The sequence below is a fragment of the Carya illinoinensis genome, chromosome 4 (assembly GCF_018687715.1).
Source record: "Carya illinoinensis cultivar Pawnee chromosome 4, C.illinoinensisPawnee_v1, whole genome shotgun sequence".
Taxonomy (NCBI): Eukaryota; Viridiplantae; Streptophyta; class Magnoliopsida; order Fagales; family Juglandaceae; genus Carya; species Carya illinoinensis.
The window spans coordinates 36492039-36515617 of record NC_056755.1 but is presented as its reverse complement, the minus strand read 5'-3'; the positions used below and the strand labels follow the sequence as shown (position 1 = coordinate 36515617).

Here is a 23579-nt window from a genome sequence, read left to right as displayed (position 1 = left end):
ATGTTTTGGTTTCAGCTCAGGAGAGAGTGAACAAGAGTTTAGGTGTGGCAGCAACCTTTGTTGTCGGCATCCGACGGTGGCAACGATGGCAGGCGATGGTTGTGTGTGCTTGGGGGTCTAGGGGCCCTAAGGCTTGAGGGAGAACCCCAGGAGATCAGAGAGAGTCCAATTTTAAAATTTGTAAATTTTCTTTTTTTCTAAAAAGAAATAAGGTATTACTTGCCACGTAGGACTGTTGTGCAAAGTGTACTGTAAAGTGTAGTGCGGGTATCACCACTCAAACGTAAATGGGTTGCAAATCATAGAGTACCACGTCAGAGCGTAAAAAGCAGCTTGTAAAAGGCTTCGTACATGTAGTAGTGCTCATTATTTTTTGCCCTTTGTTTCCACCAGAGATCTTCCTTATCTAGTAGCAAGTTCAATTCTACATTTACCCTTCTGATTTCATCCACATTACTATAGCATTCCTTTGCTTGCAAACTTTGTAACAACTTAGTTTTTTCTTCTATTTTCTTCAACCCCACCCCCCCCCCCCCCCCGCGGCCTTCCTCCTACGTTTCTTCCATCTCTGAAAAGTTGCTCTACTTTTCTACAATAAACTAGTCACACTGTTATTCTGTGAACCTTCATCTTCCCTTCTCTTCCATGCTTATTTAAGGACCCCTTCACAATCCTCTTCTAAAGCCCAGCTGGCCTCATATTTGAAAGGTCTTTACTTCCACCTACTCTGTGTGTCTACTATAGCTTCTCTCCTTGTATTTAGGTGGACTAACAAAGGTTTGTGATCAAATGTTCTAGCTACTAAAACTTCCACCCATGCCTCCTTATAAATATCCAACCACTCAAAATTTGACACTGCTCTATCCAACCTTTTCTTAGTAAAGGTTTCATCATTATAAGAGTTACTCCAAGTGTACGTATCCCCCTTCCATCCCAGATCATATAAGTTTCCTTCGCTCAGTACATACCTAAACATCTCCATTTGTCCTTCATGTCTTGTCTTCCCTCCCCACTTCTCATCATTAATTAGAATTTCATTGAAATCCCCCACTATGTACCAACCTTCATCACCTTTTGGCTTCATTGTTTTCAGCATTAACCATGTTTCCTTCCATTTTATTGTCTCTGGTTGTCCATAGAAGCAAGTAAGCATCCATCTACTCTCTCCTTCACCTTCTACCCATGCATTAATATGTCTTTGAGAAAAGTTTATAATATCTACTTTCACCCTTAAATCCCACAATAAAACCAATCCACCCCTTCTTCCCACTGCCTCCACCACAAAACATCCCTCACAAGCCAACCTCTTTTTCACATTCCAACAGTTTTTACTTCTAATCTTAGTTTTCATGATAAAAGCTAAGTTGGGTTTATTCTTCTCTACTATGGAACAGAGATCACAAACTGTCCAAAGATTCTCTAACCCTCGGCAGTTCCAACTCAATATTTTCATAATACTTGACAGGGCTGACATTCAGCCGCCGCCATTAAACCAGTAATATCCCTTGAAAGTCATCCACCTTCCCATTTTCCTCTCTTACTCATCTTATTATTATCCCTAAACTCCACCTCACCATGGTTTCTCTTTATTTTCTTTTTTTTCCTTTGTAATTTGCCCCTTCTTTTTTCTTTTTTCTTTTTTCTTGTTTATTTCAGCCTTCCTCTTCCAAACCCCCTTCTTAACAACCTTATCCACCTCCACCATGCTCAAACTATCTCCCATATTCCTTCTAACAATTCCCTTTCTCCTTCACCCCTCTTTTCCTCCCCCTTCTCTTCATAATTTTTACTTCCTTCTCTACTTTCCCCTTTTTTCATCACCCCGTCTGAATCTTCTCTTACATTTCTAATCAGATTCTCATTTTTTTCTCCCTCACTCACTTCCCTCTCCCTTCATTCCTCCCTTCCTTCCCACCCCCATTTTCCCCGTTATGAGCCATAATTCCTCCCTCCTACTTCCCCCAACTACCCTCTTCATACCTACTAGCTCCATTGTTAAAGAATTTGTTTCTTTGAAATTGCTTGGCCCTCGTCCATGATGCATATTGCTGTTCTTTTCCTTCTGAACTCTCCCCTTGACTACTACAACCATTGGTCCCATGCACAATACACCCACACGAGAAATGGATTTTTGGCATTTTTTTCATAACTAAAAGGGATCCAGAAGCTATTGCCTTTCACCTTCATTATTCTACCCCTTGCCAGCAGCTGAGTCAAATCCAAAAGGATCTATACTCTTAAAAAATTCCCCCAACCACTTCCATCATCTCTCACATCCACCTCCTCTACTTTACACACCGTACTCCCAATTTGCTCACCTCTCTCCTATGTCATACACGATCAAGGCAGGTTATGAAACCTTACCCAAAAGCTTTCCATATCGAAACTAATGTTTCTGTAAGGGAGTATATCCATCAAACTCCTTCATCACAAGTACTTGGTTGTCAAACAACCATGGTCTCCCTGACCAAACTTTTTGTTTATCGGCTAGATTTTTTAATTCAATGACAAAGGTGTTTCGAACTCACCTCAGTAAACTAAGCAGCCTTACTTATCCTCCAGATTTTTGCCATCGTTGAACCCACCACTTCTCTACTTATCAACCTCGTCGAGCAGATTTTTCCCATCATAGACCTCTGCTCCTTCAGCACAAGTTCACTCAGTAGGTCCTCCTCAATTTCTATCACAGCTTTTTCCTCTTCTCACATCCTAAAACCCTTCCATTTTTCCTCTAGATCCTCCATCATTCAACAAAAAATATTCCCCTCTGTCACTAGCTTTTCTCCCCCTGCCGTGGCCTTCCATATCCTCTACCACTTAATGACAGTTAACCATCAAAATCTTTCCCGAAATCAATTGGGACCACCTTTTAAATCCGCCATTTCTGTTATAACCACCTCGCACTCACACTCACATGCGTCTAGCTCACTGACTCTCATTCCACACCTTTTCCAGAGAGAAAAGAGAGGAGAATTCTTTTAACTGTGTTTAATTACTTTGCTCTAGATACTTGTGTGATATATATTTAGTCATAACCCTCTTAAGTTTCTCCATCCATTGGTATTAACAGAAATCACATTGACCAACAAGAGATTGCAACATGGCAAGTTGATTTTTTTACAAAATAAGTCTAATTAAATGTTTCTTTAAAAATTAATTATATTTATATAATAAAAAACTAGTTTTAAAATTTTTAGAAGCTTTTAAAAATACAAACAAATTAAAAAATAAAGGTTGCTCTTCATGGTTGGTGGCACCAGCTACCACGAGGTGGCCCGATTTGGCTACCCCATGGTGGATGTCCACCACGCACTTGGCCTAAATTAAGACTCAAGTAGATCAAGTAGTAGCATGTTCCTCCTACAATTTTTCATACGTAATATGGCATTTGCTCATTGGTTTGGAAGGGGTTTGGACAAGTTTGGTTTGCTTGATTTTGAAAAACAAAAAAAACAAAAACAAAAACAAAAACAAAGAAAAAAAAGAACATATGTTTGAGAAAGTTTTTAGATGTAATATTTAATAAGTTTTATAAAATGAGAAAAAAATAGAATAATTATTTTTTAAACCAGTTCTATATTAAAGTTTGTGAAAATATAATAAATTTGCAATTTATTTGAATATATATTTTTTAATAATAATTTTCGTGTTGATTTTATGTTTAGATAATAATAATAAAAATATTTAAATGACATATTTTTCAAATTTAAAGATATTTAATTTGATTATCGAATAATTTAAAAAAATAAAAATTTGAAAAAGCCTTTTGTATCGAGGTCATTAACTGATGGGCTACTACAGGTGACAAACATCATATTTTCTTAAGATAAAAACTACTATGCCACCCCGAATTACCGCTTTAGTTGACTACTCGGTAAAAAATAAAAAAAAAAATAAAAAAAGTAAAAAATACTTAATATTTAAGGAAGTAGTTTTAAATGTATTAGTATAGTTTTTTTAATATTTAAATATATTAAAAATATGAAAAAAAAAATTTAAAAATTTAAATGTATGCTACTTGTAAAATGGTGGAGTAGCACCGCTCTTTTCATAATGCCATGATAGTATCAAGAAAGAGGCAAATACGTCATTATATTTTTATCTATGCAATAAGATAAATGATTTATGTCTGGATTGTGTAATTCGATTATGTGTCTCGATAAAAGTTTTTAATATTTTTAATTATTTTTATACTTAATAATTTAAGAAATGTTTCTTAGTAATGTTGTGAATTTTAAAAATATATATATTTAAAAATATAAAAAAATAAATGAAAAAAAATCCCAAAAAATATATATATATATATATATTTTTCTCGAGACCGAGATCGTGCTAAATCCTCAGTCGATGTTCGCATGCTCGTATAATAATCATATAGACTTTTCTAATACCAACCCATTTCACGAGGGTTGTGGGAAGCATCGGTCTTGACTAAAGAGATCAGGTCTTTGTGAATGCTTCGACGTTTCTTCCCTACCGTTGTTCACGTTGGAAATTTCCGGATGTGAAATTCCTTTGAATTTTCCTTAATTTGAAGATTGAACTTTCCACCATTTGATGTGTCTTTTCCGCATGTTTCTCTAATTTTCGTCTAGGAGTGTTCATCGGGATTAGAATTTTTTTTTATCCAATTCGAAATTCAGAAATCTCCGTCCGGATTGGATCTGGGCAGTTAAGAGTCTTATTCTATCCGTACTCGGATTTTTTGTCTTTTTTTTTTTTTTTTGAAGTTAAGTCCCGCTCCCTCCTAATTTTCTATATAAAGCTCTCTCTTTCCCTCTCTCTCTCTCACCCCCTACCTCACCTCTCTCCCTCACCCCCTACCTCCAAGGCCTGATTCAAGTACTCCTGTTAATCAGCCAACGGTGCCATCTGAGTCAACTCAAGCAAATCAACCGCTTCAAAACCAGGACTCCAGCCCCCAGCTGCTGCTGCAAAACTCACAAGGTAAGGTCTTTGTACGAATTTAATAGCTTTAAAGTTTAAAAAATGTCTATAAAAATATTCATTATATAAAAAATAATAAAAATAAAGTCCTATTAACCAAAAAAGCCTTTCAAGAAGTGTTAAAATGATTTTGTTTTAAAAACAAAAACAAAACAGGATAATAATAAACGTGGATATCTAATTACAACCTAGATATTCGGATTTAAATTCGGTTATCCGCCCAAGTTTTTCTTATTTTAACTACTCCATTTGACATGTAAACATAATTTATGCTAAATAATATTTGGCTGCTATATTTAAAAATCAAAACTTTCAAGTGACTAGAGGAACAAATTTATTACAACATCGAGTTTTTTTTTTTATGAAAACAAGTATTTGAACCATGCACCAATCATGTTAAACATTCTCTTATGGGCAAAGTCAAAAAAAAAAAAAAAAAGAGGGAGATGGATAGTTCTTAGCAAACTATCCTCTAAACATATGAGTAAATTCTACTAATCTTGTTTTAAAAATGATTGTTATTTTCTTTAAGAATCCTCTGTTTTGGTTCTTATTTACTTAATAGGGATGAAAAGTTCCAACCCCACATAACCATATCATCTCAGCAAAGATGTTAGACTAAACTTGCAATTATTGGTCAACAAATTCCCTTTCCATTGGAAAAGAAGCAGATGTTACGCTCTTTAAAGTTTCCTTGATTTGAAGTTTGAACATCCCACCATCGAATGTGTTTTTTCTTATCTTTCTTGAATTTTCATATGTTTATTAGCTCATTGTGGAGATCAGAGTTCAGACCAGAGCCAGAAGCAAAGGAACTCAACCTCTTGTAATGAAGAAAACAACTCTAATATTTCTCCATTTCTCTATCTACTTCAGTATCTTTTTCCACCTCCTCAGCCATGCAAACTCCCAGCTTAGTACTCAAGAACAAGGAATCCTACTAAATCTGAAAAAACTCTGGGGAAACCCGAAATCTCTCAAACACTGGATTCCAACAAACTCCTCCTCCCATTGTTCCTGGCCTGAGATCACTTGCTCCAATGACTCAATCATTGGATTATCCTTCCGAGATTATAACATCAATGGAACAGTCGCCCCCTTTATCTGCAACCTCAAGAACCTTGCAACATTTGATGTTTATAATAACAGTTTCCACTCAACAGAATTCCCGATAGCTCTCTACAACTGTTCCAAGCTAGAAATTCTTGACCTCTCACAGAACTACTTTTATGGTGCAATCCCCAATGACATTCACCGCATGTCTTGGCTTCGAGAGCTTAGCCTCGAAGGTAACAACTTCGACGGTAACATCTCATCATCTATCGGACGGTTGACAGAACTAAGAAAACTCATGCTTTCCTCTTGTCCTTTTACTGGTTCTTTCCCGCCAGAAATTGGAAACCTATCCAATCTTGAGGAACTAGGATTGGCAGGTAATTCCAAGATGGTGCCAACGTTGCCTTCAGAGTTTGGAAAGTTGAAGAAACTGAAATTTTTATGGATGGCCAGGACGAATTTGATCGGGGAAATCCCAAACACGATTGGAGAAATGGAAGATTTAGAGTGGTTGGATTTGTCAGAAAATAACTTGATCGGGAAGATCCCAGACAATTTGTTTATGCCAAAGAATCTAAGGATTGTTTACCTTTACAAAAACAAATTGTCCGGGCAGATTCCTCAGGTGGTCAAGGCTTTGAACCTCGATGTCGTCGATCTCTCAGATAATAATTTGACAGGAACAATTCCCGATGATTTTGGAAAGCTCAGAAATTTGACGGGTCTGGCTTTGTTTTTCAATCAGCTATCTGGAAAAATCCCAGATAGCATTGGTCGTCTTCCAAAGCTAATAAATCTCAAGTTATTTAATAATAATTTTTCAGGGAGTTTGCCTCCAGAATTTGGGAGGTATTCTATGCTGGAAGAGTTTCAGGTTTCAAACAACAAGCTTATAGGCCAGTTGCCAGAACACTTGTGTGATAATGGAAAGTTACTAGGAGTGGTAGCTTTTGAAAACCAACTCAATGGAGAGTTGCCCAAGTCGCTTGGAAATTGCAGCAGTTTGGAATTAGTCAAGATATACAAAAATAAGTTTTCTGGAAATATTCCAAATGGTCTTTGGACATCATCGAATCTGACCATGTTGATGTTAAGTGATAATTTTTTTACAGGCGAGCTTCCTGGGAGATTGGCAAGGAATCTTTCACGATTGGAGATGAATAATAACAGGTTTTCAGGTAAAATTCCACAGGGATTGTCTTCCTCTTCAAATTTGTTGGTTCTCAAGGCTAGTAATAACCTCTTCAATGGCACGATTCCTCGAGATCTTTCTCGTTTGACAATTCTTTTGCTTGATCGAAACCAACTTTCGGGCTCCCTTCCATTAGACATTAATTCATGGAAATCATTGAATACACTAAACCTCAGCCGAAATGCAATCTCTGGACAAATTCCAGAGGAACTTGGTTCCTTACCAAGCCTTACTGAATTGGACTTATCAGAAAACCAGTTGTCTGGCCTAATTCCATCTAAACTTGGCCTCCTAAAGCTCCCTTCACTCAATCTGTCTTCAAATCATCTAACTGGAAGCATCCCAAGTGAGTTCGAGAATGATGCATATGCCTACAGCTTCTTGAATAATCCTGGTCTTTGTGCTAATAGACCATCTCGATACCTTAACCTCGAGAACTGTAGTTTGCGCCATCAAAAGTCGAGCAAAACTTCTTACAAATTAATTGCTTGGATCATAGGTTTGGTGGTAGCAGTTCTTCTAGGTTTATTTATTTCATCCTTTGTGATAAGAAATTACAAACAAGGAAAGCATGAATTGCATTTGACATGGAAGCTCATTTCATTCCAGAAGCTAAATTTCACAGAATCGAACATTTTGTCAGGATTGATAGCAAATAACCTAATTGGTTCTGGTGGATCAGGTCAAGTATATCGTGTTGTTGTTAATCCTTCAGGTGATATTGTTGCTGTGAAGAAGATTTGGAATAACAGAAAGCTTGAAGAATACCTTGAAAAAGAATTCCTGGCAGAAGTCAAAATACTTAGTTCAATTCGACATGCCAACATAGTGAAGTTGCTTTGTTGTATCTCCAATGATAATTCAAAACTTCTTGTCTACAAGTATTTGGATAACCGTAGCTTGGATCGTTGGCTGCATAAGAAGAGTAGAGCAACAACCTTTTCAAGTTCAATCAATCATGTTGTCTTGGATTGGCCTAAAAGGTTGCATATAGCTGTTGGAGCTGCCCAGGGGCTCTCCTATATGCACCACGACTGCTCACCACCCATTGTTCATCGAGATGTGAAGTCAAGCAACATCCTTTTAGATCTTGATTTCAATGCACAAATAGCTGATTTTGGTCTAGCAAAGATATTGATCAATGAGGGAGAACTAGCTACAATGTCAGCCGTGGCTGGCTCTTTTGGATACATAGCTCCAGGTGTGTGACAATATAGATTTTCAAGTTTCCTTTTATTGATGATGTTTTCCTCTTTTTCCATCACCAGAAGTTTGGCTTAGCTTGTGTTGTTGAATTAAAATGCAGAGTATGCTAGCACAACAAGAATTAATGAGAAAATTGATGTTTATAGCTTTGGGGTTATCCTTCTAGAACTGACAACCGGAAGGAAAGCCAATGATGGTGATGAACACTCATCCCTAGCCGAATGGGCATTGCGACACATTCAAGATGGAAAACTAATAGGTGATGCCTTGGATGAGGAGGTCAAGGAACCCTGTCACTTGAATGAAATGTGTCATGTTTTCAAACTTGGACTCTATTGTACTAGCACACAACCTTCTACCAGGCCATCCATGAAAGAGGTTCTTAAGGTTTTGCTCCAATGTAGCCAACCAGTCCGAAATGGAGAGAAGAATGCAACAATTGAGATGTTTTTCCCTTCATAAGGAATTTAAAGCCAAATGAAGATGCTCAACATTGTTCAAGACTAATAAAGGACTAGATCCTCTATGGTTACTAAAAAGAATTCAATGGTGAAGTTATTACCTTTAAGATTGTGTTTGGTAAGTGAAGTTGTCTCAGACTTAATTTGAATGGAGAGCCAAAGCGAGAGTCAGACTATTTTACTACTATTTACAAACTATTTGCTACTTTTTCACTACTATTCACTACTTTTCACTTGAAAGCAATAGCTGAGATTTCAAGAACTCTAAAGGGTATGTATAAGGATGGCATATTGTATGATAATGTTAGATTAGCTAATACGTGAGACACAAATAGTTCAACTTGCTTAGTGATAGAACATGTATCATAAGGTGTAAATCCAAGTACACCAAAGTGGTCTTCCATTGTGTTTGAGACATTATACCACAATTTCCATGTTGCTTTTATAAGAATAATAAACCAAATTTAGAACACTTCAAAGACTTTTCTCTAATTTCAACTGCTTATTTCTGTTCAAAAGTACTTGTCAGAAAACTTCCCCCCTCCCCCCCCCCCAAGTATACTATTCTTAACTTGTATCTAATGTCCACACGGATGGAAGAGTTGTTATATTTTGGTTGAACTTTCCCAACGACTATTCCATTCCATTCTAGAAAATGAAGATGACGGGAGGAAAATACTACTTGATATTCAAAATCTCTTTAGAGCAAGTTGATCGGAAAATTTGCATGGGAAACGAACCTTCTTTCATCGAAAGTGCCTCCCAAGTCTACACCACTTTTGAATAGAGATATTTTCCATAAACGAGGGTTGACAATTGTATCTTCTTGCAAAGACAGCAGACATGTTTGATATTTTATCATAATTTGCACATAGGAAATACTGAAAATATTGCCAGTTTTACTATAAAAATCTTGTAAACTGAGTTGGAAGTTCATGCTGTCGCATTATCAATATTGTAATAAATAGAGCTTTAACTGTTTCTTCTAGAAACTTGAATGATTAGAGCAATTAGTCCGCCCTTGTGTTTGCACTTTCGTTCTAAATTATCTTCTGTTGCACCCTTCAAGCCTTTTTTCGCCATCTGCTTCACTATATTTTTAACGGGTAATTTTTTAAATCCTTTCAAGCCCTTACAATACACAAAGGGTACACATTGGAATCTACATTTAATGAAAATGAGAAATTCAAAAATTGATACCTCAATAAGTCAACACAAAAGCACGGCCAAAACCAGAGATTCTTTACGCAAGGGATAATCACTTTTCTTAAATTTGTTTGTAAGGTCGATACAAATATCCTGTTAGTAGACTTGCGAACTTAAAAGTAGTAATTCTCAATTGCCAGACAGACCACTTATATTAACTGAAACAATCGAAGGTACTTTCTTCCTGCAGAAATTAACAGCAATTTGATTTGTTTTGTTGATGTCCAAATGTGAGAGTAATGTTAAATACAAACATATAACGTATAAACCTTCCGAAAAATGTGAAATCTTTCAAGTGGATCTCACTTTTTTTTCGAAAGGCTTACTCGAGAGGTGCACAACCTTAAGCTTAAGCTTGTACAAATCATTTTCCAAATATTCCACATTTCTGATACACACATCCTGTTTTATTTGCAATAGAAACAGGAGAATGCCATGTCAAAGTGATTCCTGAAAGAACAGTTAACAGACCCCACTTTATTTCATAATTCAGCACAAGTGCACTTAAAATATGCCCATACCAACAAAATACAACAACATCACAAAAGCAGCAGAGAATTAGAGGCAGCAGCATGTAAAGCTTGAGCCCTACTTACCCTCCAAATATGATTCACTGTTGTATAATACGCTCTGCAAGACCATAAATTAAGGTTTTGCTGGCATGATCTCTTGAACTAGGAGCAAAGCCAAGCTCCTAGTGATCCGGAATAGTGAAAAAGGGAGAAACAAGAAATATACAAAAAAAAAAAAACTAATAATGAAAATGTCACACTTCATCATCTACCTTGGCTCCGACATTTTTTCATGATTCCTCTACCCCAACGTATTGGGAATGAGAGGCAGCAAGGAGGGCAGCTCCAGCGCCAGAGCCATCATTGGAGTGCTCGATGACGATGTTCTCAGCAACTTCCTTTCCCAATAACTCCTTGAGTGTACTCTCCAAACATGTCCTGAATTCAGTGTAGTGCTCATACAACCCTCCATCGATCCCTATAACTGACTTCTGTTTCTCTCCATCCCTGATCGTGTCTCTACCATTGTTTTAAAAATCGTACCGTACCGGCCGGTACGGCCGGTATATTCCGTACCGGCCACCAGACCGGTACAGAAATTCTATAATTTCGTACCGGTTCAAATACCGGCCGTACCGGCCGGTACCGTCCGTACCGGCCGATATTTCGGCCTGTACCGGCCTATGTACCGGCCCGTACAGGCCGGTATTTCGGTTTCGTTTTTTTTTTTTTTTTTTCATTTTTTCAAACTACAAATTTATTTTTTTACCCCCAATTTAGACTAAACTATTTATAATTTATATAGATATATGTATTTATGTATAATTTATTTATATATAAATTATTCTTTTGAAATATAATTAATATATATATATTTATATATATAATTTATTTATATATCGACTATTCCGAAACGGTACACGAAACGGTACCGGTACCGAAATATTTCGTTCCAGTGCCTTGACCGGTACGGCATCCGGTACGGTATTCAAAACATTGGTCTCTACCCAATTTCTTGAGGATACCAAGGATCCCAGCAGCGGATAGGCGGGCCCCACGTGAGGCAACAATGTCACAAAGCTCCACGACGACTTTTCTCATTTTCAGGGAGGTATTAGATATCTAACAAAGAAAAAATTAAAGTATAAGAAAACCCATTGAATTAGGAAAAGATCTGTGTTTTTATTAAAATGTCCTCCAAAACACCAAACTAAACATAAGAATTCCTCTTTGGAAAAAGCATTACACAAAAGATTTGAGTTATTTTGATTCCCTTCTGCTTTTCTTCTTCTAACACAAACAAATACATATAGAAAGAAAAATGAATCCTTTGTACACAACTAGTTGTGCTTGGAATGCACCTTTTACAATTTTTAATGAATTTCTTATTACTTATCGAAAAAAAGAAAAATGAAACCCACTTATCAAAAAAAAGAAAAGGAAAGAAAAATGCAACTGATTTCTAAGGTTGGATAATGTAAATAAAATTTCATCCAACAATTTGGGCCGCTTATAATACCTCTAAGACATCCTTCAATTTGCTCCCAACCACTCTCAGATCTGAAGACTTGTCATGATGCATCGCAGACATGTCTGGAGTCCTGCATATTTTACATCAACAATGTAAAATCTCTAAAAGTTGTTGCCCAACACAACTTACATCATGCAAATGCAAAGAAATCTTAAGCAGCAAAACTTACACAAACTACACCACAATTCAATTTACAAGGGATACGAGTTAACCAAATAAGCATCTTAAGAACACTCGGTGCCAATAAAAAAAACAAAGACTCAAAAACATCCTTACAAACCATTAATAATCAGATGATAAGACCAAATTACTAAAAAATGCTCTTCAAAATTCAGGTTTGAAGGCCAATGCCATAGGACCAAGGATGAAGCCAGAATTGTAGGCTTTGGGGGGCCAAATATTTGGAGTTGGAATAGGCGGTTGGGTTTGAGTTTTTTTAGCAACACCAATACCAAATTGCTAAAAATAAAACGACAAAAGCAGATACATAAAAAAAGATCAGACAAAAAAATTCACTTAAAGAAAAATAGATATTTTGCCAAATTCAACTAAATGGTAAATGCATACATTACAAAAATAAATAAATAATGTAATGTTGGTGCACAAATTTGAGGAGAAAATGAATGAAAAAATGGTAAGTTTTAAATAGGTTGACAAATTTAAGCAAATTTTGCATATTACTTCTCTCCGAGTTTCTCATAAGTTCAGAATTTTCCCCACCAAAAAGTTGATAGTGAAATGACCTATCTAAATAAAATAACATAAAATGTTGAACCTTAACGAGAAGGCCAGAGAACAAAAAAAAGATTACCATGAAAAAGAAAAAACAAGAAAAAGCCTAGATTACCCAAAACAATAAAAAGAAAAGCTGCATGAAAAAAGATCACCAAGTCAAATTGGTTGCAAGGAATTGCCCATTTACAAAACCTATGGTCAAAATTGTCAATGGTTTCACTGTCACTAACATACCCACGAAGTTAGGGGAGGGGACAGGACGACGGGGGAAATCGCCCATAATTTCTTTGTTTCCTAAATTTTTTTTTTTTTTTTGGGGGGTGGGGGGGAGGCGCTCCTCTTTCTGGTTTGTCTACTCTTGTTATGCCTTCGTCTCTGATGGGAACAAAATATGACATACAGAACCAAAAACAATTTTGGCAACAGGCATAAATTCAAGCACTGACCTTCATAGTTGCACTAATGATTTGAGTTTTATATTGAAATTAGCTAGACTAGGTGATAAAGGATACCACTCGATTCATACAAGCAAATCAAATAATCAAATTATTAAACATTCCATGCCAATTGTGAGGTTGTTTATCATTATACTCAACATTAAACGCAGTAAACAAAGCACCCAATTTAAAACATTTGTACAAGGTTTGGGTCAGGGTTGTATTAACAAGTAGCTCCAATGCACTCAGAGTTCAAACTGATATCTGCAGCCAAAACCAACTACAAATTTCTAGAAATCTTGTTATGCCCAGACAGACGTAATTGGTTTGAAAGTAAGCTAGGTTTTTAGGTTTGTGTATTTGATTTAGGATGGATAGGGGTTTAATGGCACAGTGGTTTACCTACTCATTACTTGAAATAGATAGTGTAGATCACGTTCCCTATTTCGGAAGTCACTGAAATTAATGACTTATGCCACTTGCAACTGAAGAATATGTCAAAATGCTTAATTTATTACTAAACAATTCAGTATTCATTGGTACACAGTATAATGAAAAATAAGACTATACACAGATTTCAAGCTGCATAAGTAAAAGTGAAGTCACCATCCGAAAAAGAGACAAGTTTAAACAGGGTAGCGTATAAAAAATTTTCCTACCTCAGTATTAAAGGAATTCTCAGTTTGGGTGGAACAGTATCACCAAAAAATGCAGCTTCTTCAGCCATCCTACACAGAACCCTGCGTACAATGTCCCCCAAATACATACCAGAAATTATCTTCTCAAAGATCTGCACACAACAATCAGGAAGGTGTAACAAATATTCAGAGAGCCATTCAAATAAGCAGAGACGTATTTAAGGCATGATTAAGATTTCACAGGAGTTGACCTGTTCTCCAGGGTTTAAACTATCGTCATCTAGTGCTTGATCATATTCTGTTAGTGGAAGGTGGGATGACCGGAAGTTACCCCACTCCATATTGATAACCTACAGTATGATAAAAATAACTTATTGTCGGTTCATCGTCTTGCACTTAACAGTAAACACTGAGAACTACTCCTGAACAATTTTGTAACTGAAACAAAAAAAAGTGATGGAAGAATGCAGGTAACAGTTTCACAAAATCGATACCACCAAAGTACACTAACCATCTCTCCTGATTTAGGAAGAAGATCATGCCACTTGGGAATAGCATGTGCCCTTTCTACATATGCTGCATTTGTACCAGTGCCTAAAATGACACCAGCAATGACATCCTGGTTGCAGTATCTACCTCCTGCTAATGTTCCAATTGTATCATTGACCTACATCAATCCAGCAAGTTTTTGTTGCCCATGATAGAAACAAAGATCATAGTAAACAGGATGAAATATTGAGGAACCCAGAAAGACAAATATTATGATACCAAACTGTAATTTTTCCTCCCAATAGCTGAACATGAAAATCTTACCAAAGCTGACACACGCATATCTAGGCCAATCTTGTCCATGGCTTTGGTCAGTTCTCCAACCACATCTTGTCCAACCTATATCAATTTCAGCCAAGAAATAAGTTAGAAGAGAGGACTTCATGAATATTGAATATATGTATGCTCTTCACTATGGAATTTGTCCAAAGTTTTCATGAGCAACTATAACAGGGACCGGCACAGCCTAAAAAAAAAAAAAAAAAACAATTTTTTTCTGATAAAACCCATCCCTGGCACACACTGGTGCATTATGCATTCAGAAGGGGAGGGTGGCTGGGCAGGTGGGCAGGTGGGAGAGAAGGGGGAGGGGAGGAAGAGGGAGAGCATACTAATGCATATGTGCACTGCAGATAAGATTCCCTAGATGTTCAGGCCTTACACTAATTAATTTCTTTCCTACCATTCATATTAGAATCTTCTATACCAAAGTGGCCTCACAAATGACAACCTTTCCATGGTGTCAAGGGCAATATTAATTATGTCAATTTTTTTTAACATTTCAGCCAAGTCTAATTGCAATTATCGACTTCTACTCCCAAAATATGTTGCGAACAAAGTATCCCTTCTCCAAAAGCAGGTACAACAATTTCAGTAGCAACAGAATGTTTTGGAGTGATTTTCCATTACACATTACATCTTGTTTCTAGATGCTAATATAAGAGTGCATCATTTTAAAATCCAGATCAAGCAGTGGGTCCCGCCTATCTGCTTCTAGGCGAATGGCCATTCCCATAATATGAGCAGGGAAAATTGTTGCCACTGAATAAAGTGACAATTAAAAAAAAAAAAAAGGAACCACGAAACATTCACTAGTTAAATTTAAATCGAAAGAGTTTTTAACACAGGCATAATCAGTATAAAAAAACATACTTGATGGTTTTTTATGCTTACTTTACTTGGACAATGGACCACAAACCTAGTCATCAGTTATAACAACAGGCAAAAATAGCCATATCAATATGAAAGACCAAGAACAAGCAGCCAAAGCAACTAGGATTACCGCATCTTCAATGTCGAATCCCTTCGTCCACTTTATCAAGGTCCCTGATGAAATTGATAATTGCCTCACTGGGAATGAGAAGGTAAAACCCAACTCCCTTTGTCTACCAGGTGCTGGATGAAACCCTTCACTTTCTGTAGCAACAAATTTTGCAAGAGCTGCGGCTATAAAATCAAACAATTCCTGGAGTAACATCATCTAGAATAGATTAGAGTTTGAACCATTTAACACAACCTAACCTTTGATAGACTTATTAAGGAAGTACTAACGTGTTAACTCCCTGTCATCAAATGTCGAGGAATTGCAACTTCATCAAATTCTTGATTGATAATGTGTTTTCCTTGCCCTCCTAACTGTACTCGTAGGACACGGAAGTTTGTCCCTCCAAGGTCCAGTGCATAAAAAAGACCTTTCTCATTCCTATTAAAATTAGATCGAAAGTGAATGAACATGCTAAGCGGAAATTCAATTCAGTAGTACAAGGACAACTGATATCACATCCACTAGGTGGGATTATTTCACATAAGCGTTATCATTTCCATAATTTAGAAAACAATTACTACTTTTTTCTCATTTTTTAATCAGATCGGATTTAAAAATAAGAAAAGTAGTAATTGTTTTCTAAATTATGCACGTTTTTAATTATTCCTGTCTTTCTTACTATTTTTACTCGTATTAACACCCATCAGGATCATCGAAATAATTCTTTAGGGCAAATCTCATTATATATACTGATGTGAGGAAAGTGCATACGCCAATTGATACTTTACGCAACTTTAACTAATGAGCCAAAACTGTACTTTACAGCAATAAATGCGCAAAGAGTTGCCTCATACTATGAGAGTAAGCAACAAAATTTTTTACTACCATAAATAAGAATGTTGGGTTGCACTAAGCAAAATTGTCTCTACCGATCGCTTGCCGACCATAAAGTGGCCATATTCCACAAAGAACATGCCAAACACGGAAACTTGATTATCTGTGAAACCACGATGTGATGGTCAACTTTAATATCCTTCCAAAAACCTAAATTTATCAGGGATTCATCATTATAGATGAACATCCAATAAAAGAGGAATAACTGCTAGCAGCGTTTCATGCTAAACCAGCATGAAAGCACTGCACAAATTCAATGACAGATATGAGCCAAAAATTCCAAGCAATAAATAAAAAAATAAAATATAGAAATTACAACCCATATAATATAAGGAAAGAGCATAAAATGGATAAACCAAAAGTCGGGAAGGCGAATATTGCAGAGAGAGATAATGGGAAAAGGATATATCAAAGAACAATTAAACATACAACTCCCACCAAATAAGCATAAAATTTGAACAACGAATAGAAAACTAAACACGAGAAAAAGTTTAGGCTAGTCATAAAGCAAATGCTACCTTCACAATAAAAGTCCTGTAAATTCTACGCGAATTTTGTCCCTCTCAATTCAAGCTGAGTAATTTTCTTTTCTGAAGAGAACGTTTCATTCGAACTATCTACGTAACTAACAAGTCTCAGATATCCTTTTCCTTTTACACCAATCTTTCACAGACAAAAATAGCTCTCGGCAAGATTAACCCTGAACTTAAGTTGGTACCAAAAGCGCTCAAACACACTAGTAAAAATAAGCAAAAAAAATGAAAAAAACATCATTTTAGCCCTTTGAAATCTGACCAAAAAGATCATTTCTTCAATCAAGATCAGCCTTTTTTATGCAATCACGATCAACACAAAGCAATGACGAATTGAGGAGCCCAAAAATTTTAAAAAAAAAAAAAATCGAATAAATTTAACTTCGAAATGAATAGAAAGGAGCTTTTTTTTTTTTTTTATGGTTACCCAGTAGGAAGGTTGTCGACGTAGCTGATTAGCATCTTGAGTTTGCTGCCACCCTCCGATGCGAGACCAGCATGCATCTCAACGGTCATAGCGTCAGCCACCTGTCTTAGCTTACCAAGTGGGGTACCACACTTCTCCTCAAATTCCTTGACGATCGCCATGGCTCGGGCCCACTTCCCGGAGCTCCTCATCCGGTGGCGCACCACCAGAGCCGCCGCAGCGCATACCGCCGCCGCACACACTACCGCTGCTCCGACCGCCACCTTCCCCATACTCTCTCTCTCTCTCTCTCTCTCTCTCTCTCTCTCTCTCTCTCTCTCTCTCTCTCTCTCAACTCCCCGATTGGTTGGATTCGACTTTTTACTTGAAATTCGCTATCAAAGATTCGTATTCCCGTGCATGCGTTCTCCCAGCTGTAACAAGAAGTATAGAAGGAGATGAAAACCCCAGATCGAGCGATTACTTGCTCTTCGATTTGATTTTTCCGAAGGAAAAGGTCATCCGAAAATGAGAGTCGTATGAATCTTATTACATATATAAAATATTTATGGAAAGGGAGATAATTGAGAAAAGGCCCATCGTTTTGGATTTGAATAACGATAATGACATCTCGGGTGCCAGTTGCTTTGTCTGCTTTTTCATCCACCTTTCAGGCTTTCCCCAGCATCATCGTTTCTTCGGTTGCCAGTTGTTTCGGTTTTGATAAAGACAAACAAAAAACGAGCCCATCCATCCTTTTTGTAATTTTTTTCGTCTAGGAAACGCCACGTGTACGGCTCCAATGCATCTTTAGCTAGCACGTGTTAGTTGTCAAGACTTTTTTATAATTTAATTTCGCAAGGACTCTGAAAGGATTTGCTTTAGCATATTATATTAAAAAGAAATATATATATATATATATATATATAACGCAGCGGTCACGTGCTACGACCGTTTTCATTAGTCTGATCCAAATTTTATTTTTATATTGATGACGATATCTCTATCCAGATCCTCAAATCTCGATAAAAAGTATTATTTAAAAGATATATTATTTACCAATATGATTATTTTGAAATTATTCCTATTGATTAAAACAAAAAGTTACTTACCTTTTACACTACATTTATTTTAATTTTCTTTTTTTTATAATAAATATATGGTAAGTAGATAATAAGTAAAACAGGTCACTTAAATTAATAAATATAAAATAATAAATAATATTAAAATATATAATGTAAAATAATAAATAACATCAACGTAAACAAAAATTATTAAAAGATCTCCATTAGAGGTGGCGCAGGACACCGCATCCAGCCCATCGCGGCATCGCCCATCGTTTGGCTCTCACTAGGCGGGGGCCATCCAGTATTATTTTCGTCCAACCTACCCAAATATTGCTACAGGTACCGAAAAAGCTACCGAATCAGTCCTTTTTTTTTTTTTTTAAAGAAAACTAAAAAAAAGTCTCTACGTGACACATTATATATTTTTTTTATTTTTTTATTTTTTTATTTTGAAAAATGTTTATTATATGAATAATGAGAAAAAAAATTTTAATTAGTTAAAAAAAATTTAAAAATTTTAAAAAATAAAAAATATGAAATATATGATGTATAAGGTTTATGAGTAGCATTATTCTTTTTGTTATATCGAAAACGACTTTATTTTATCTTAAGATTTTAATTAAGGTTTGTCTTAAAAATACCCAATGTTGTTTTCCTCTCTTTCCTTCCTTTATTTCTTTCCATTACCAATAATTTATACAAACTTGGATTGAATTTTGGAAAAAAAAAATTCTAAAAATATAAAAGAAAATTATCTTTCCGTGAATTCTACTTTTTTACAAATACTATAAGACTTGTACCTAATACTATTTTTATAAAAATTCTACTTTTAAACCAGCATAAAATGTAAATACATTATTATATATTAAGGAATGCTATTTACCATCTCGAACTATATATTTTATATATTTTAAAATTATTTTTGACATTTATTATTTTTATTAAATTAATTGAATTGTTCTACTTATCATCTATATATTATATATTTATTATAGAAACAAAATTTAAAATAAATGTGATTTATAAGAATGATAAATAGAATTATTCTTATATATTATAACATCATCTCAACTATAAATACTCGAAATACAATATGGTTTCTTTATACCAAAGGATGTGATGAATTTCTCACCTTAACTTATATTTAAGAGTCATTCTACAACCCCCAACAGCATCTCCCAATTTTGCTTACTGATTGACGTGGCATGCCGCATGACATTTTTTTATTTGGAAAATGATGGGATCCCGCAATGGGATCCATTTCCCATTCATTTATCCCGTTCCATTATTTTTTAATTTTTTATACATTAATAAGAAAATATTATTTAACACTTTTAAATATTAAAAAATTGAAATTCATAATATTATTAAATAATATTTTCTTAATCACTATACAAAATAAAACTAAAAGAAAAAATTTAAGAAACAAAAAAAAAAAAAAAAGAACGGGATGCTTGAACAATCCCAGCGGGATCCTAGCATTGCTTTTTTTATTTTTTATCTAAAAAAAATAGAAACAGAATAGGAACAAAACCCAGGGAAAATCTCCCTCATGACAAAAGCATAGGAAAAATCCATTCTAAAGTGGCAAATCCATTCTGAGTGACAAATATCCCTCTGTCTGGCACCGGCCTATAGTCCCAACTCCATTTCTGGCACTATCTTCCATCACGCAATTCCACTCCGCAACTCCTTTCCAACAACCCACCTCCTATAAATCAGCCTTAACATGCTATATCATCAACCCACATCATGTAAAAGGTTTGGTCTTGAAAGAAAGGAAAATTCTTATTACAATCCTCTTTAAGAGGCCTACAATACAGACATAATAAAATGAAGCGTTTCATTTAATAGAGACCCAAGGGAGTTAGCAAAACACTACAAAAGTCTTTTCATCCCAAAGACCCAAGACTGAGTCGGCAGAAGCTGTTTTACCGATACCCAATAGACCCCCTCACCGTCCCCGTCACCCTTTCCAATCGACGCAGAGCTGCGTCTTCATCACTCAAAGAGCAACAAAAAAACCTTCTCTGTAAGACCATAGCTGTAATGTATTCTGAAACTCTATTCCATCATATTTTTCTTTTCCCTTCATGTTTGATGCTGGAAAATAGCTATAACGTATTCTGAAACTATAGTCCATCATGTGGTGAATGGCATAACCTCCTGAAAGTCATTGCTCGTGAGATTCAAGTATTTCAAGCTCTTCATCTTGGAAAAGAACCTTGGAATCATACCATTCAACTGGTTTGAATTCAAATCAATGTGAACCAAATTGGATATTGCCGACATCCACTTCGGTATCAACCTAGACAAAGAATTCGACGCCAAGGACGCATTCTTTAGTGAAATCAAGTCTCCAAACGAAGTGGGTATCTCACCAACGAGCGCAATCGACAAAAGATTCAAGAGTACGAGGTCTTCGAGAAGCGTGAAGAAGCTGGGTATCCTCCCCCTGAGCCTATTACCCAAAAAATCAATGTGTGTAAGGTTAAGATTCAAGTGCCTAGGAATATTTCCGGAGAGATTGGCGTGGGAGATGGTTATGGACTTAAGTTTCTTCATGTTAGTGAGAATGACATAAGGGCCGGAGGCATTGACGAGTGTGGAAGAAACGATGAGGTCGGTGAAAGTAGGGACAATTTGGTAGAGTAAGCTCTTGTATAATGAGGGTAATTTAGTCCATTCATATTTTAAAGTAGGGATAATTTAGTAATTTTCATTATAGGACTGCAATACAGTCTACTTAATCAGTCTGTATATAAAACTACTCTGAAAGAAAATGAAACTCACAGACAAAAAACCTATTTATGCGAACAAAGTTGAGAATGAACGGAGGGAGATTTGTTGATAGATTGTTTACAAAAAAAATCAAAAGAGTAAAAAGAAACTGATCTGTTTGTTTTTTGTTATTTTTTTTAATAATTACACGTGACTGCCAAGTGGCATGCCACGTCAATCGGGATAAGCAGTTGGGAGAAACCATCGGTGACCATAGCATTTGTCTATATTTAATAGACGATCACACAAAGAGGTTTCACAAAGTGCTCCATCTATTTAATATGTCAAGAGGCAAGACTTACAATAAAAATCTACGTAATTTAATTATGCGAGATGTTCACAGAGATAATATAAAAACTGATGAGAAAAATTCAAATACATATCATTAAAACCACACACATGGGTCCGCATTACTTTAGAAAAAATAAAAATAAAAAAAATTGCGAGTGTCATGGCGTGAGAATTGGCAATTTGTTTTTATTTTGACATATGAAGTGGGAACGAATGAGATATTGTTGACTTTTATTTCTTGAATTAATTGTTTGAAGTGCTGTAACATAATTTAAAGATACAGATAACATAAATTAAAGATATAGATTAGATGAGACAGAAGTGTTAGGTTTATACATAAATTTTATATAATTATATAAGATTTATGAACGGATATGAATTAGTATAATACCTCTGAAATTTTATAATAAAAAATTTTACAACATGATGGACTATATTAAATCACATTAGAATTCTGCTACATACAGTTATTTGTACATACTTATTGCGAATTATGTATTTTACTTATATGATTAATTAAAACAGTTATTTAATATTAAAAAATAGCATAATCAATCACATTAATAAAATGTATAAAAAAAGTACGTAAAAATAACTGCACATGAAAATTTTGTATTTTAAAAATGGTACTTGCAGCATTTTATGAAGAAGCAAACACAAAGTGAATCAAGACTTGTAGATCTTACATTTTACCCCTCCAAAGTGTCCGACTTTAATGAAAAGTATTTGGCAGCACAAAAATTTTATATAAATAAATTTAAATATTGACGTAATTTAATATGATCAATAAAATTATAAAAAGTATATAAATTTAATGTATTTCAGTATGTAGTATTTGTTGTATAAGATTTGTGTAAGATTATTATATATGTATGATTTAATATTCGTTCATATAAAGAGTCAGATCTTGATTTAAGTGGATGATTATAACTTGTAAGACAAATGATACCCGACTATGTAGAATATGATTTTTCATCATTAAATAAATAAATATTTTAAGAGAATGAACGAAGGAAGCATGTGAGGATTGTCTTCGCGTAGCAGTTGCGGTGCAAAGAGTGCACGTGACATTTTGGATATCTTGAAAATAAATACTTTCTTGTTACAGTCTTGAGTTATGAAAGTCGATCAATGCGATCAAAACTTAGGTCCAGATCTAAATTCAATTTACTTTAATTTAATTATTGACGGGATTCATTATTTTTTTAACTTCTTATAAAAAATTAAACTTATATCAACATACTTTATACATTTCAACTCAACTCATCTTATTTCATCTAATTATTATAATTTTTTTAAATTTTTACACAAAAATAAATAAACAATTAAACTTTTTCAAATTTTAAAATAAAAATAATATTAAAAAATATATTTTAACAATATTTTATTCAACTTTTTACTTTAATCTCATCTCATCTACAAAAATAGACGAGACCTAAAATTTAAACTAATCTCAACTTAAAAAAATTAAACTCATCTAAATGAGACCCACAAAATGCTATACACAATACAACTCAACATCCAAACATAACCTAATGTTAACTAACTGCCAACCAATTGAGCCTGTGGCTTTGTATTTGGATAAAAAATAATAATTTAAATTCACAACAATCAAATATATAAGTTTTTACCCTACAAATTTCATTTCACAATTTATTTTCTAATTCAACTATTAAGAATATTAGAAAAAGAGTTATTATATTTTCAACTTTCAAGCTGGTATGTAACATACTATTTATATTATTTAAATGGTAAGATTTTATTTAGAAGATTCAAATTTTAAAATTTATTTTCTAAATCAAATAATATCATCCAAACACTTTATTAAATATGTTATCCACACCAATTTTTAAATAAAAATTTTCTTTCAATT

General features: G+C 34.9%; 1 protein-coding gene and 1 pseudogene across 1 annotated transcript; one reads left to right on the top strand and one right to left on the bottom strand.

Annotated features, from left to right (window-relative positions):
• Positions 1–4451: 4451 nt before the first annotated feature.
• LOC122308169 (receptor-like protein kinase 5) lies at positions 4452–9334 on the top strand. The gene is made up of 3 exons (XM_043121355.1): positions 4452–4947; positions 5717–8396; positions 8502–9334. Exons 2-3 carry the CDS (start codon positions 5777–5779, stop codon positions 8861–8863), a joined length of 2982 nt encoding a protein of 993 aa, XP_042977289.1. The 5' UTR covers positions 4452–4947; positions 5717–5776; the 3' UTR covers positions 8864–9334.
• Positions 9335–10411: 1077 nt separating this feature from the next.
• LOC122308170 lies at positions 10412–18266 on the bottom strand (annotated as a pseudogene).
• Between the last annotated feature and the right edge of the window lie 5313 nt (positions 18267–23579).